Below are 15,459 nucleotides of genomic sequence, written 5' to 3' on the forward strand. Positions count from 1 at the left end.
GCCCAAAAAGAGATTCGGAGCGTGTCTGCTTCATAGTACGTATGTATACGCGCATACACACTAATAAAGAAGGAGCGACTCGCGCTGGTGCACCCACACGCACGCATGCACGCACGCACGTGCGATGGGTGAAAGGGAAAATAATAAATCGTAAAATGCGCTTCGCGTGTATGATGCGTGTGCGCGTGCACCGTTATTCTATTCGCGTATATTTAATTTTAGTTAGTATCAATATTGCAACAAAGATTAGTCTGTTTCGGAAACAAAAAGAGTACACTCATTAAAACGATGTTTAGTCATAGCGCTTGAATCTTACTAAAATGTACCATCGTGGAAGCAGGAATAACACGCTTTTGAATATTATATGTAATAAAATAAAGACACATACTGCTTTGATATTCACAATAATTTTTTTCGAAACTATAAAATTAATAAAAAAGAAAATATCTAATCTATATTTTTTATCAATTCTTTTCAAGAAGGATTACTTCCCTGCGGGAATTGTATATCATGATTTATTGAATATTCTAGACTACTGATATATCTAGACTACTCGACGAATGTATAGTATATACAAATTAATTTCGATAATAAACGAGAGTGAATTGCAATTTCGCAGACGAGAGCTATCTTTCTTCTTTGCGTGTAAATATATCGGCAAGAAGAGATCACGGTAACTATTTAGTAAGAAACATGCGCACAGTATCGGTTAGTGTGAAAGCGTCGGCAGGTGCTAGCTATGGAAGATAAAGCTAAATATAAATGAGGGTACCAAAAACAAAGTCTGCTACCGTTATTGATCTTCGACTGAAGATGATGATCCGTATACGTGTGAAATCTTTTATATTTTACTCGAGTTATTTTACATTACCTGCTTTCGTCGAGATGTACGACGCCTGTTCTGCCAAATGTTGGGCTTGTCTCGCAGCCTCTTCGGTTACATCTGAAAAGGTCACACAGAGCACAAATTGAATTCGCATCGAGAATCGACAAATATGACATTGAAAGCAGTGATTCAACAAAGATTAGATGATGAATGATGTTTTCCCTGTATGGCATACCTCGGTTCATGCTTCGCTAGTTGTAGTACTCCTGTTAATTTCAATGAAACATATTACTGTATAATCGTAAATATGTGATCTCTATATGTTATATGCTATAAATGAGAAAAAAGACTGATTGGTGACAAAATAAGATTTCCGATGTTCAGTAAATAGTACTTAGAAAATTATCCATTATCATGATAAGAGACATTATAAAATATGGCATAAAACCTGAAAACATGCATTTCAACGAATGTTATTCAAATTAATGTTAAAATGTCAGATATAACTGAAAATAAGTACAGCAAATAATTAAACGTAATATACAGATATATCGTTTATTCTTCTCGATATCGAACGGATGTCTTTGAATCTTCTTATTATAACAAGTGCTGTTCCTGATTTAAATTTCACATTTCAAATATAACCTCATAATTAAATATATATCTCATTTGTATAAAATTGATTCCAATTAACAATATACCCATTCGATATATATAAAAACAAACAAATCCAAAACAATACGTAAAAAATTATAGTAGGAACAAGCAATAATATGAATGTTTCGAATATTGTCAATCGGTTCTACAAGTTGTAGAACAGAATTAGTGGACTGTAAATGACTAAGATTAGAGTGTTAGGTTTCATTAATGAATGACGAAGGTGCATGAATATATATCTCTTTCTTTTTTTCTCTCTGATGTCACGAGAATATAACTAGTAAAACTGAAGTTATAGAAAAGCGTCAACTTAATCATTAATTATGTTACACACAGCTGGTATATGTAATATATATAATATATATAGAGATATATGGATATATAACGCAAGATTATTGCAAGATACCTTCGGTTCTACTGTCAGTGAATTCGGCGAGTGAATCGGGTGGTGGTGGGGTCGTTCGCACAGACTTTGTCACGACTGTGGTGACGGAGTGCCGTGTGCGAGGCTCGGGATGCCCTATTGTAGTTACTGTCTCTACTACTCTACATAAACCTGAATCGTCCAACGTCGTGACGACGTCGTTAACTGTCATTTCCTTGCTTGGACTAATCTTTTGTGGAATGCGAGATATTCTTTTATCCCTAACTGTCTCAATTAAATGCTCAACATCGCCTGACATCTCTGGTCTGCCAATTATCTCGAAACTATCTCGTACAACTACTTCCTGAACACGCTCGTTTATGGACTTAGATTCTAGTTTATCACCGGCTTTTCTTGTTTCAGTTGCTAGCGGTTTTGTTACTTTGCCCATCTCTTTGGGAGTAGATGAGACTACATCCGCCGATGTGCCTTCCGCATCACCTGGCGATTTAGACCCTTTTTGAACAATCCTCTTCTTTGATGAATCTTTAACGACACCGACAGATTTGTCCTTTGCGTCAGTTAACAATTTGGCGGAATTATCTTTCGCTTGAGCGTCGCTCTTAGCACGCGCTTCTTCAGCAACTGCTTCCTGTTTGGTTTCTTCCAAGAATTCCTTCATGTCATCCGTTACGTCTTCTACTGCATGTTTAGCACTCTTTACCATGTCTGATAAAAAACCGCCAGCCTTCTGTTTAGCTTTTTTAGCTTCTTTCGTGGTCTTGTCCTTGGCAATTTCCGCGGAGTCTGCGATAACGTCCGCACTGATTGTTAGCTTTTCTTTGACTGCTTGTGTGTCTTCTTTCGCTTCATTCACGATTGCGCCTTTGGCACGTTTAGCTTTCTGCGTCGCGTCATGGCTAGTAGATTTAATTTTCTCGCCGGCTTGCGATATACCTTGTCTTATCTTATCTCCTGCCATTCTTACAGTAGAAATCGTTTTTTCCTTCGCACCTTTGCCGGAAAGGCTCTTCTCCTTGACATCTCTCGCGTCTTTCACAGCTTTATCTGTGACAAACTTAACCTCGTCGGCAGCTTTGTCTTCGAGCTTTTTCAATCTCGCTGTCGCTGCCTCTTTAGCAAGCGTTTCATCGGCAGTTGCTTCCTGCTTGGTTGATTTCAAAAAATCTTTTACATCATCGGAAACCTCCTTTCTTGTATGTTTTGCACCCTGGATAACTCCAGAGAGAAAACCTGAACCTTTGTCTTTTGCCTTTTTGGTATCTTTTTCTAGTTTCTTCTTAGTTGCTTTGGTACTTTCCGCGACACCATCAGCACTTGTTACTAACCTATTTTTCACGGCCTTCGTATCTTTCTTCATTTTCTTACTGACACTTTCCTTGACATCTTTTATATCATGTAAAACATCTGTGGCTTTAGATTCTATTTCACCGATTTTTATCGTTTCAATTGCTAGTTTATCGATAACAGCCTTCGTCGTCTCTACTACTTGAATTGTATCCTCGGAAAGTTTATCTTTGACATCAGTCGTTACATCTTTCGTAACGCTCTTAGCGTTGTCAACTATAGTATCTTTTTTATATTCTAGTTCCTTCAAACCAGCTATTGCTGCTTCTTTAGTACGAGCTTCCTCCAACTTCGCTTCGTGCTTTGTTTCGTCCAAAAATTCTTTCACATCGTCCCTTGCGTTTACAACAGCGTGTTTCGCACCTTTAACTATTCCAGATAGAAAGCCAGACCCCTTATCCTTAGCTTTTTTCGCTTCTTTAGTTGCCGTGTCTTTAATAGTTTTAACATCGTCAGCTACAGTTTCAATTTCAGCTGATAATTTTTCTTTGACCATTTTTGCATCGTCCTTAATTTCCGTAACAGTTGCATCTTTCACATCTGAAACTTCTTGCGCAATGTTCCGTGCTGTCGAATCTAATCTTCCACCAACTCTTTTCATTCCTGATATTACTTTATTTTTGGCAGCTTCGTCTACCTCAGCAGTTTTGTGAATATCTTCCGATCCTTTCTCCGCAGTTTTGTCTTTTGCATCTATGGCAGTTTCGTCTTTAGCATTTTTTATCTCAGCAAAAGCTTGATCAGCTGTATTCTTAAAGTCACTAGTAACAGTATCCTTTTTATATTCTAAATCTTCCAATTCTTTAATTATAGTTTTTTTCATTTGATCTTGTTCTAACGATACATCTTTTCTCATTTCATCCAGAAATTTGTTCATATCGTCGGTTGCGCTTTCTGCACTCTGCTTTGTATCTTTAAATATACCTGAAAGAAAATCAGCATTCTTGTCTTTCGCTTTATTTGTTTCTTTTACAACTTTATCTTTTGCCGCTTCCGTCTTATCCGCAGCAGCTTCCGTTTCGGCAATTAATTTTTCTTTTTTAATTTGAGCATGTTTTTTATCTTCCTTTGCAATTACATCCTTCGCATCAAGATCTTGTCCTACAATTTTTGTCTTTTCGCTCACTTCTTTTAAGTCATTTGTTAACTTATCGCCTGCATCTTTAAGATTATCAACAGCTTTATAAACATCATCAGATAATTTTTCTGTCATTTTATCTGATGAATCTTTAAAAGCTAATTTCACTTCATTTTTTGCATCCTTTATACTACTAATCGTACCGTCTTTTTTATGTTTCAAATTTTTCAAGCCTGACTCTGTTACATCTTTAAAGTGTTCTTCTTCAGAAACTGCTTCTTTCTTGACGTCTTCCACAATTTCTTTCGCGTCATCAGATATATCTTCAGCGGTATGTTTTGCGCCTTTAAATATATTCGAAAAGAATCCAGAACTTTTTTCTTTAGCTTTTTTCGTTTCTATAATTCCTTTATCCTTGATTGCTTGTGCATCCTCTGCAACAGCTTCAGCTTCCGAAACTAATTTTTCCTTCGCAACTTTTATATCATCGCTAACCTTTTCCGTAATATTTTGAATACCACATACTAAATCCTCTGATTCAACTTTTTCGCGAATCTTCTTTGCTTCCGCTGCTAGTTTGTCATCTTCTGCTTTTGTAATAACTACTTTCTGGATGCCTTCAGATATCTTTCTCGCTATTTCATCTTTTTCATTTCTTATTACAGACATTGCCTTCTCATTAGTGTCCTTAATATTCGACATTGTTTTATCTATAATATCTTCAACAACGGCAATGTCTTTCTTGTCTTCTATATCTTTCAGTTTTGTAGCAGCAATTTCTTTAGCACGCGTTTCTTCCAATGCAGCTTCCTTTTTCGTTTCGTCCAGAAATTCTTTAACGTCGTCAGTGGCGTCTTCTACAGCATGTTTTGCACCTTTAAATATACCGGAGAAAAACCCATTTGTTTTTTCTTTAGTTTTCTTCGCTTCCTTCGTCATTTTATCCTTAGCTCTATCTGCAGTTTCTACAACGGCATCAGTGCCTGTTGATAATTTTTCTTTCATTAATTTTATATCTTCTGCCACTTCTTTAATCGTTGTATCTTTAGTGTCTTTAACATCCTGAATAACATCTATTATAGTTGCTTCTACTTTCTCACCTATCTTTTTCGTTTCCGATGTTATTTTCTCACCAGCTGCTTTCGTAGTATCAGCAACTTTCTGAGTATCTTTGGAGATTTCTTCTACAATTTTATCTTTTTTATCTTTAACAGTAGAAATTGCTTTATCCTTTACATCTTTCGTATCAGCAATTTTCTCTGCCGTCTCTTGAATTTCTGTAACCATAGCGTCCTTTTTATCTTTCAAATCTTTATGATCCGCGGCAAGTTTTTCTTTTGCGCGTTTTTCTTCCAATGTAGCTTCCTTTTTCGTCTCATCCAGAAATTCTTTGACATCGTCAGCTGCATCTTCTACAGAATGTTTGACGCCTTTAAAAATACCGGAGAAAAAGCCACTAGCTTTATCTTTGACTTTTTTCGCTTCTTTTGTCGTTTTATCCTTAGTCCTGTCTGCACTTTCTACAACAGCATCAGCGCTTGCTGATAAATTTTCATTCACTAATGTTGTATCTTCTTTCACTTCTTTTACAACAATATCTTTAATATCTTTAACATCCTGCGTAATATCTGCAGCAGTTACTTTTATTTTCTCACTTATTTCCTTTGTATCCGATGTTATTTTTTCATCAGCTACTTTCGTTATATTGGCAATTTTCTGAGCTTTTTTGGAAATTTCTTCTACAATTTTATCTTTTTTATCTTTAACATCGGAAATTGTCTTATCTTTTACATTTTTCGCATCAGCAGCAGTTTTCCCTGTAGTTTCTTGTATTTTGGTAATTACAGCATCCTTTTTATCTTTCAAATTTTTGAGACCCGTGGTAACTTCTTCCTTAGCATATTCTTTTTCTAATGAAACTTCTTTTCTCGTTTCGTCTAAGAATTCTTTAACATCCTCAGTTGCGTGTTCTGCAGTATATTTTGTACCTTTAAATATGCCCGAGAAAAATCCACTTGCTTTTTCTTTTCCTTTCTTTGTTTCTTTCGCCGCTTTATCCTTGGCATCCTCTACACGTTTTGCGACCACATCAGTACCCGCTGTTACTTTGTCTTTAACTAATTTTATATCTTTTACCACTTCTTTAATCGCTGTATCTTTAGTGTCTTTAACATCCTGAACAACATCTACTACAGTTTCTTCTACTTTCTCATCTATCTTTTTCGTTTCTGATTTTATGTTCTCACCAGTTGCTTTCGTAGTATCGGCAACTTTCTGAGTATTTTTGGAGACTTCTTCTACAAATTTATCTTTTTTATCTTTAACAGCGGAAATTGCTTTATCCTTTGCGTCTTTTGTATCGGTAGCAACTTTTTCTGCGGTCTCTTGAACTTCAGAAACAACAGCATTCTTTTTATCTTTTAAATCTTTTAAAGATACCGCAGATTTTTCTTTAGCACGCTCTTCATCCAACGCAGCTTCCTTCTTCGTCTCATCCAGAAATTCTTTGACGTCGTTAGTTGCATCTTCTACAGCATGTTTGGCGCCTTTAAATATACCGGACAAGAAGCCACTAGTTTTATCCTTAGCTTTGTTCGCTTCTTTCGTCATTTTATTCTTAGTTCTGTCTGCAGTTTCTGCAATAACATCAGCGCTTGCTGATAATTTTTTTTTCACTGATATTGTATCTTCTTTCACCTCTTTTACAACAATATCCTTAGTATCTTTAATATCCTGCGTAATATCTGCCGTAGTTGTTTCTATTTTCTCACTTATCTTCTTCGGTGCCGCTGTTATTTTTTCACCAGTTAATTTCGTTGTATCGGCAACTTTCTGAACTTCTTTGGAAACTTCTTGTACAATTTTATCTTTTTTATCTTTAACATCAGAAATTGTTTTATCCTTTACATATTTTGCATCAGCAGCAGTTTTTTCTGCAGCGTCTTGTATTTTGGTAACTACAGCATCCTTTTTATCTTTCAAATCTTTAAAATCTGACGCAACTTCTTCCTTAACATACTCTTTTTCCAATGAAGCTTCTCTTTTCGTTTCGTCTAAGAATTCTTTAACATCCTCAGTTACGTGTTCTCCAGTATGTTTTGCACCTTTAAATATACCTGAGAAAAATCCACTTGCTTTTTCTTTCCCTTTCTTTAGTTCTTTCGCTGCTTTATTCTTGGCATCTTCTGCATTTTTTGCAACTGCATCAGCATCCGCTGTTACTTTGTCTTTAATTAATTTTATATCTTCTGCCACTTCTTTAATCGTTGTATCTTTAGTGTCTTTAACATCCTGAACAACATCTATCATAGTTGCTTCTATTTTCTCACCTATCTTTTTCGTTTCCGATGTTATTTTCTCACCAGCTGCTTTCGTAGTATCAGCAACTTTCTGAGTATCTTTGGAGATTTCTTCTACAATTTTATCTTTTTTATCTTTAACAGTAGAAATTGCTTTATCCTTTACATCTTTCGTATCAGCAATTTTCTCAGCCGTCTCTTGAATTTCTGTAACCATAGCGTCCTTTTTATCTTTCAAACCTTTGAGATCCGCTGCAACTTTTTCTTTTGCACGTTCTTCTTCCAACACAGCCTCCCTTTTCGTCTCATTCAGAAATTCTTTGACGTCGTCAGTTGCATCTTCTACAGCATGTTTGGTGCCTTTAAATATACCGGAGAAAAAGCTATTAGTTTTGTCTTTGGTTTTCTGCGCTTCTTTCATTGTTTTATCCTTAATTTTGTCTGCTGTTTCCACAACAGCATCAGTGCCTGTTGATAATCTTTCTTTCGCTAATATTATATCTTGTTCCACTTCTTTTACTGCTACATCTTTAGTATCCTCAACATCCTGCGTAATATTTGCTACAGTTACTTTCATTTTCTCACTTATCTTTTTCGATTTTGCTGTTATTTTTTCACCAGCTGCTTGCGTTGTATCGGCAACTTTCTGAATATCTTTGGAGATTTTTTCTTCAATCTTATCTTTTTTATCTTTAACGTCGAAAATTGCTTTATCCTTTACATCTTTCGCATCAGCAACGGTTTTCTCTGCAGTCTCTTGTATTTTGGTAACTACAGCACCCTTTTTATCTTTCAAATTTTTAAGACCAGCCGCAACTTCTTCCTTAGCATATTCTTTTTCCAATGAAGCTTCTCTTTTCGTGTCGTCTAAAAATTCTTTAACATCCTCAGTTGCGTGTTCTGCAGTGTGTTTTGCACCTTTAAATATGCCTGAGAAAAATCCACTTGCTTTTTCTTTCTCTTTCTTTACTTCTTTCGCCGCTTTATCTTTGGCATCCTCTATACTTTTTGCGAGCACATCAGTGTCCGCTGTTACTTTGTCTTTAACTAATTTTATATCTTTTGCCGCTTCTTTATTCGCTATATCTTTAATGTCTTTAACATCCTGAACAACATCTATAGTTGCATCTATTTTCTCACTTATCTTTTTCGTTTCTGATGTTATTTTCTCACCAGTTGCTTTCGTAGTATCGGCAACTTTCTGAATATCTTTGGAGATTTTGTCTTCAATCATATCTTTTTTATCTTTAACGGCGGAAACTGCTTTATCTTGTACATCTTTCGTATCGGCAGCAACTTTTTCTGCGGTTTCTTGAACTTCAGAAACAACAGCATCCTTTTTATCTTCCAAATCTTTTAAAGATACCGCAATTTTTTCTTTAGCACGCTCTTCTTCCAATGCAGCTTCCTTTTTCGTTTCATCCAGAAATTCTTTGACGTCGTCAGTAGCATCTTCTACAGCATGTCTGGCACTTTTAAATATACCAGAGAAGAAGCCACTAGTTTTGTCTTTTGCTTTCTTTGCTTCTTTCGTTGTTTTATCCTTAACTCTATCTGCTGTTTCCACAACGGCATCAGTGCCTGTTGATAATTTTTCTGTCACTAATGTTGTATCTTGTTTCACTTCTTTTACTGTTGCATCCTTAGTATCCTTAACATCCTGCGTAATATCTGCTGCAGTTGCTTTTATTTTTTCATCTATCTTGTTCGTTTCCGTTGTTATTTTTTCACCAGTTGATTTCGTTGTATCGGCAACTTTCTGAGCTTCTTTGGAAACTTCTTGTACAATTTTATCTTTTTTATCTTTAACATCAGAAATTGCTTTATCCTTTACATCTTTCATATCGGCATCAATTTTGTCTGCAATCTCATGTGTTTTGGTAATTACAGCATCCTTTTTAACTTTCAAATCTTTGAGGCCTGCGGCAACTTCTTCCTTAGCATATTCTTTTTCCAATGAAACCTCCCTCCCCGTTTCATTTAAGAATTCTTTCACATCCTCAGTTGTATGTTCTGCAATATGTTTTGTACTTTTAAAGATGCCTGAAAAAAATCCACTTGTTTTTTCTTTCTCTTTCTTTCCTTCTTTCGTCGCTTTATCCTTGGCATTTTCTGTACTTTTTGCGACCGCATCAGCATCCGCTGTTACTTTGTCTTTAATTAATGTTATATCTTCTGCCACTTCTTTAATCGCTGTGTCTTTACTGTCTTTAATATCTTGAACAACATCTACCACAGTTGCTTCTGCTTTCTTACCTATCTTTTTCGTTTCCATTGTTACTTTCTCATCTATCTTTTTCGTTTCCATTGTTACTTTCTCACCAGCTGCTTTCGTAGTATCGGCAACTTTTTGAGCATCTTTGGAAATTTCTTCTACAATTTTATCTTTTTTATCTTTAACAGCAGAAACTGTTTTATCCTTTGCGTTTTTCGTATCGGCAGCAACTTTTCCTGCGGTTTCTTGAACTTCAGAAACAACAGCATCCTTTTTATCTTCCAAATCTTTTAAAGATACCGCAATTTTTTCTTTAGCACGCTCTTCTTCCAATGCAGCTTCCTTTTTCGTTTCATCCAGAAATTCTTTGACGTCGTCAGTAGCATCTTCTACAGCATGTTTGGCACCTTTAAATATACCGGAGAAGAAGCCACTAGTTTTGTCTTTGGCTTTCTTCGCTTCTTTCGTCGTTTTATCCTTAGCTTTATCTGCAGTCTCTGCAACAACATCAACGCTTGCTGATAATTTTTCTTTCACTAATGTTGTATCTTCTTTTACTTTCTTTATCGCTGCATTCTTAGTATCCTTTACATCTTGCGCCATATTTGCCGCAGTTGCCCCTATTTTTTCATCGATTTTTTTTGTTTCCTTTACAATTTTCTCACCGCCTGTTTTCGTAGTGGTAGCAATTTGTTGTGTATCTCCAGAAATTTGTTCTACAATTTTATCTTTTTTCTCTTTTACTATAGAGATTGTTTTGTCCTTTGCATCTGTCGCATCAGTGACAGCTTTGTCTGTAATTTCTTGAACTTCAGTCACGACGGTATCCTTTTGATCTTTTAAATCTTTGAGACCCGCTGCTACTTTTTCTTTGGAATTTTCTTCTTCTAATACAGCTTCTTTCTTTGTCTCATCTAAAAATTTTTCAACATTGTTAGCCGCATCATCTACAGTATGTTTTGCACCTTTAAATATTCCAGAAAAGAAACCGCTTCCTTTTTCTTTAATTTTCTTCGCCTCCTTGGCTGCTTTGTCGTTGGTAGATATTGCGGCATCAGTAGCCAAATCAGCATTGGAAGATAGCTTTTTTTTCATAGCTTTAGCATTTTCCTTTATTTCCATTGTAACCTCTTTTTTAATTTCTTCGCCAGCGTGCGCGACGTCTTTTGCAGTGATCTCTATTTTTTCTCCGATCTTTTTTGTATCTGTTACCTTGTCGGTAATAGCTTTCGCGTTATCCGCTGTCTTTTCCACATCTTTTGAAATTTTGTCTGCAACTTCTTCCTTCTTTCCCTTCACAGCAGATATTATTTTATCTTTGGCATCTTTCACGTCAGTCGCAGCTTTATTAGTAGCATCTTTTGCGCTAGCTGCTACACTGTCCTTCTTTTGTTCCAAATCCTTTAAACCAGTGGTTGTCCCTTCTCTGCCTCGCGCTTCCTCTAAGGCAGCTTCTTTCTTCGTATCGTCTAAGAATTCTTTGATATCATCGGATACTTCTTCCACGGCATGTTTCGCGCCTTTCAATATTCCTGAGAGGAATCCTGATCCTTTCTCTTTTGCTTTCTTAGCTTCTTTGATTGTTTTATCTTTCGTAGTTTCAGCGCTATCGACGATATCATGTATTTTTTCCTCTACTTTTTTGCCAATCGTATCTTGGTCATCCTTGGCAATTTTACCAACATCTTCTGCCGCACTCACAATGTCATGTTCAATTTTTTTCTCATCTGCTATCAATTTATCGTCTGTATTTTTTGTTTCAGTTGTGATTTTATGTTCCAAATGTTCTGTTTCTGTCAATTCTCCTGTAATAATCGGCACATTTCGAGAATCTTCTAAGAATTTCGCTGTTACGTTTCGTAGATCCTCGTGACCATTATCCGGCAATTCGAGCGACGGAGTCTTTTCTTTTGATCTACTCCTAGAACTTCTTGCTTGTTTGGGACTTCTAAATATACTAAAAATACCGCTTCCCTTATCTTTTTCAACGACTTCATCCTCGTGGATGATAGATTTTTTCTCCACATGATCGATGAGCGGAGTTTTTGTAACTGTTTCTGATATTTCTCCAGTTGGATGCTGTAGATCTTCTGCCATCTGTTTCGTATTTTCCAGAAATTTTGCCGTTGTCAATCGAACTTCCTCGTCTCCACTATCAAAGGAGGTATCCTTCGAAGAGCTTTGTTCTCGGGATCTGCTTCTTTTCTTGCTTTTCAACTTTGGACTTTTAAATATGCCGAAGAAGCCACCGCTTTTTTCTTTGATGTCGTCGTTTATTTCTTTTTCCATTTCGAAAATTTTCGGTTCAGCTATTTCAGATTTAATCTCTGAAGCGGATTTCTCAGCATTTCTTTTTTCTCCCTTTTGATCTTTATTCTCATCCATATCCGCTTTTCCGTTTATTTCTTCGTGAATAATAGTTTTCTCAATCTTCATGGTTTGGACAACATCGTAAGATTTGCCGATTTTATCAGCGGGAATATCAACGTCGTAATGAGTAGTCGACACAAAAGTCTGTATCTCTTCATTAGGGATGACTTTCGTATCATCGTTTTTATATGCAATTGGTGATTCATTGAAATCAGCAATCTTTCGTGTATCGTCTAAGAGTTTCTTTGTTACGATTCGGATCTCCTCGTCGCCGCTGTCGAAAGATGTTTCTTTCAATTTGCCAAGTTTCTTCTCCTTAGACTTTGGACTTTTAAAAATGCCAAAGAAACTGCCTTTCTCCTTCGCCTGTTCTTCTTCCTTTTTATCATCTTTACTGTGCGATTGCTTATCTGTTGTAGTAATTGTCTTTTCGATTTCTTTGCTCTCGATATCCTTGGCTTTCACATCTTTCATTGCAGCTTTTTCTACTTCTTTCTCGATTGTACTATTAGGTACTTCGGCTTCTTCCGCCTTTTCCTTCATTTGTAATTCCAGCAACTCCTCCTTTTCCTTTGCAAGCACTGCCAGTCTCTTTTTCTCTTTCTTCGCAATTTGCTCTGCACTTTCTTTCGGTTTTTCAACATGGATAACTGGTATAACCGTTCCATCGTCATCCTTTTTAGATTTGTTTTTAAATAAATTCGAGAAGAAGCCCGTTTTATCTTTACTATCATCGTCGCTTTCAGTGAACTCTACTTTTTTATCTTCCTTTTCTGTTGGTTTAGGGAGACTTTCATAAGGCACGTCCGCGGCAATACGTCTGGAGTCATTTAAGAATTCAATGGTAGCCAATTTTACATCAGGCGCGACAATGATTTCTGGAAGTCTATTGTCAAAAGACGAATCTATTATTTCGCTAGAAGAAAGTATTGGCTGCTGTTCCGAAACTTTCGTTACGATAGCCTTCGGCAGTTCCTCATCGCCACTGTCAAAGGACATGTCCTTCGAACCTTTCTTACTTTTCTTTAATTTAGAACCTTTAAAAATATTCGAAAAAATTCCGCTGCTTTTATCCTTCGTTTTCTTCGTTTCTTCGTCTGGTTTTTCGTCCGTACTGTCTGCCAGATGCTGTACATTATAAATATCTTCATAAGCTGATGGTTTCATTGATTTCGCAACAGTATCTTTATCCTTTTCTTTATCTGTTGCTTTATCTTTATCTTTTTCCTTACCCATATCCGCTTTTACTTCCGACATTTTCTGGTCAGTTCGAGTTATACTTTCTACCTGTATAGTTTTATGCGTAATACCCGTAGGAATTGCGCCTTGAATCAATTTTTCATCAATTTCCTTACCCTCTTTAGATAGTTTCTCCTTTTCGCTAACAACATCTTTCTTATCCGGTAAAACAATTACTGTTTCTTTAGTGGTTATAGTCTTAGTTGGCGTCTGATCAAACTGTTTTATTATCGTACTCTTAGTAACTACTGTTGGACTTACTTTCGGATCATCACTAACGGAAATTGCTGTTTTTGAAATACTAACCCTAGGATCCGGTTTTTCACCGTGATATTGCCTAACCATCGGTGGCTCGATACTAGGAACTTGTTCGGCAACTGATTTTTTGAAAACTATACCTTTCGGCTCAGCGGCCGTTTTATCTAATTGTATGTTAATTAAAGTTTGCCCTATCGCATCCCGTGCCTCTTTACTGTCCCGCGCATCATCATCATAAACCACCGACCACCCTTCCTTCGCTAACTTCCCCTTCTCTTTCTCTGCGTCTGCTATTACACCTGTTAATTAAGTATCATATATTTTAGGCATCTGTATATGTGATAGAAAATAAAAGAACACAATTTTATTGTCAATTTCGTCATCATTAGTGTAAGCTGGCTCGCTCTTTGATTGCTTTTTTCATTGAACTGCGGTTAGAGTATTGTAATGTGGTTTGTGCGTGGAGTGTATGTGCTGTGGAGCAGCCATCTTCATACTATCATCATTATAAACAAGGGAACTGCGATTCAAGAAGGAGAAGTAACATTAATTATTACCAATAATCAACATATGAAATGAATTTTTTGCTTAAATGTTTTTCAATAAATTATTTTCAAAATATTTCGCAAGTAGCTTGCAATTTCAAAATATGAGAGTGTATGCCTCTCTTGATTAATACTATATATATTAGCTATAAAACAATGCTGAAGGTTCTAAAATGAAGCTGTTAGAATATAAACGGCAGTAAGTATATTCAGCTTCACAAAATCTCATAATTATTATTTTAAATAATACAACATTCGATTGCTATTAGTATAATGACCTAGTAATTTTTAATCAATCTATTAAAAACATAAATGAGAACAGTATTTTGATGGCTATACAACAATGTATCTAGCGATCTTTTCAAATGACAGCTGCTCCGTGCGCGCACACAATTGGGCCACACAACATTGGCCATTCATGCAACGCCAAATAATTGCAGCGAAACCTTGCTGAAACAAATTAATCCAAAAATGTCGCGGAATAGAAGGATATTAGTGAGGATGTATGTGATTAAATGAGATATAAAAATTATATTGTATAGTATATAGACAAGAGCTGCTTGTATGATATATAGGCGCAATAAAATAATTCGTTATATATTAAAATAAAAGCAAGCTTTTCTCTAGTAAAATTCCGAAGAGAGAATCCATATTGGCTTCCAGAACCTGTGAGTGGAAGTAACAGATGGCATAAAGATATAAGTGTTTAGTGCTGATGTACATTATTTGCACTCTGCAGAACGTACAATGTTCTTTGTAAGCTGAGACGTCATTTTATGTATTGACAGGAATCGTGTCCAGAATCATTGGATTCTACTATAGTAAGAATATTTCTGTATTAACGTTTGCAACGTTTCGCTGAAATAAGATCCTGTGCATATATCGTGTTGATTTAATACTTACATAAAAACTACAGATTATTTTATGTAAATGACAATAAATTACGAATAAAATTTAATATTAAAACAATATTATCAGCATTAAAATATACCTAATTAGAAATTGTATTATTGACATGTATAATCTGTATATGTAAGTTCATATAATCAGATATGAATTACGTATATATCGTGACATAATTATATAATATATAATGGCAGTTATATCATTTATTAGATATTAAGATAATTACCTATAAGAATACAACGAAAAATTCATTGAGATATTAATTATTAAGAGAAGAGAAAATAATCTCGAATATAAACAAATGTATAAAAACATTCGAGAAGAATAGTTCAAT

At 35.7% G+C, this 15,459-nt stretch overlaps 1 protein-coding gene across 17 annotated transcripts in view; it reads right to left on the bottom strand.

The window, feature by feature from the left end:
• LOC138932899 (ankyrin-2) overlaps positions 1–15,459 on the bottom strand; it is a 76,529-nt gene that overhangs the window by 8,930 nt on the left and 52,140 nt on the right. For all 17 annotated transcript variants that reach the window (XR_011446865.1, XR_011446864.1, XR_011446863.1 and 14 more), the window contains 2 exons: positions 1,890–13,973; positions 872–943 (listed from right to left, as the gene is read on the bottom strand). Coding sequence is in view for 4 of the 17 variants with exons in the window: in XM_070295207.1 (XP_070151308.1) it covers positions 872–943; positions 1,890–13,973 (12,156 nt within the window). In the remaining 13 variants the exon portion in view is untranslated. The remainder of the gene's footprint in view (positions 1–871; positions 944–1,889; positions 13,974–15,459) is intronic.

The sequence above is a fragment of the Polyergus mexicanus genome, unplaced genomic scaffold (assembly GCF_030449975.1).
Source record: "Polyergus mexicanus isolate NDT 795.1 unplaced genomic scaffold, iyPolMexi1.0 SCAF_4, whole genome shotgun sequence".
Lineage (NCBI taxonomy): Eukaryota > Metazoa > Arthropoda > Insecta > Hymenoptera > Formicidae > Polyergus > Polyergus mexicanus.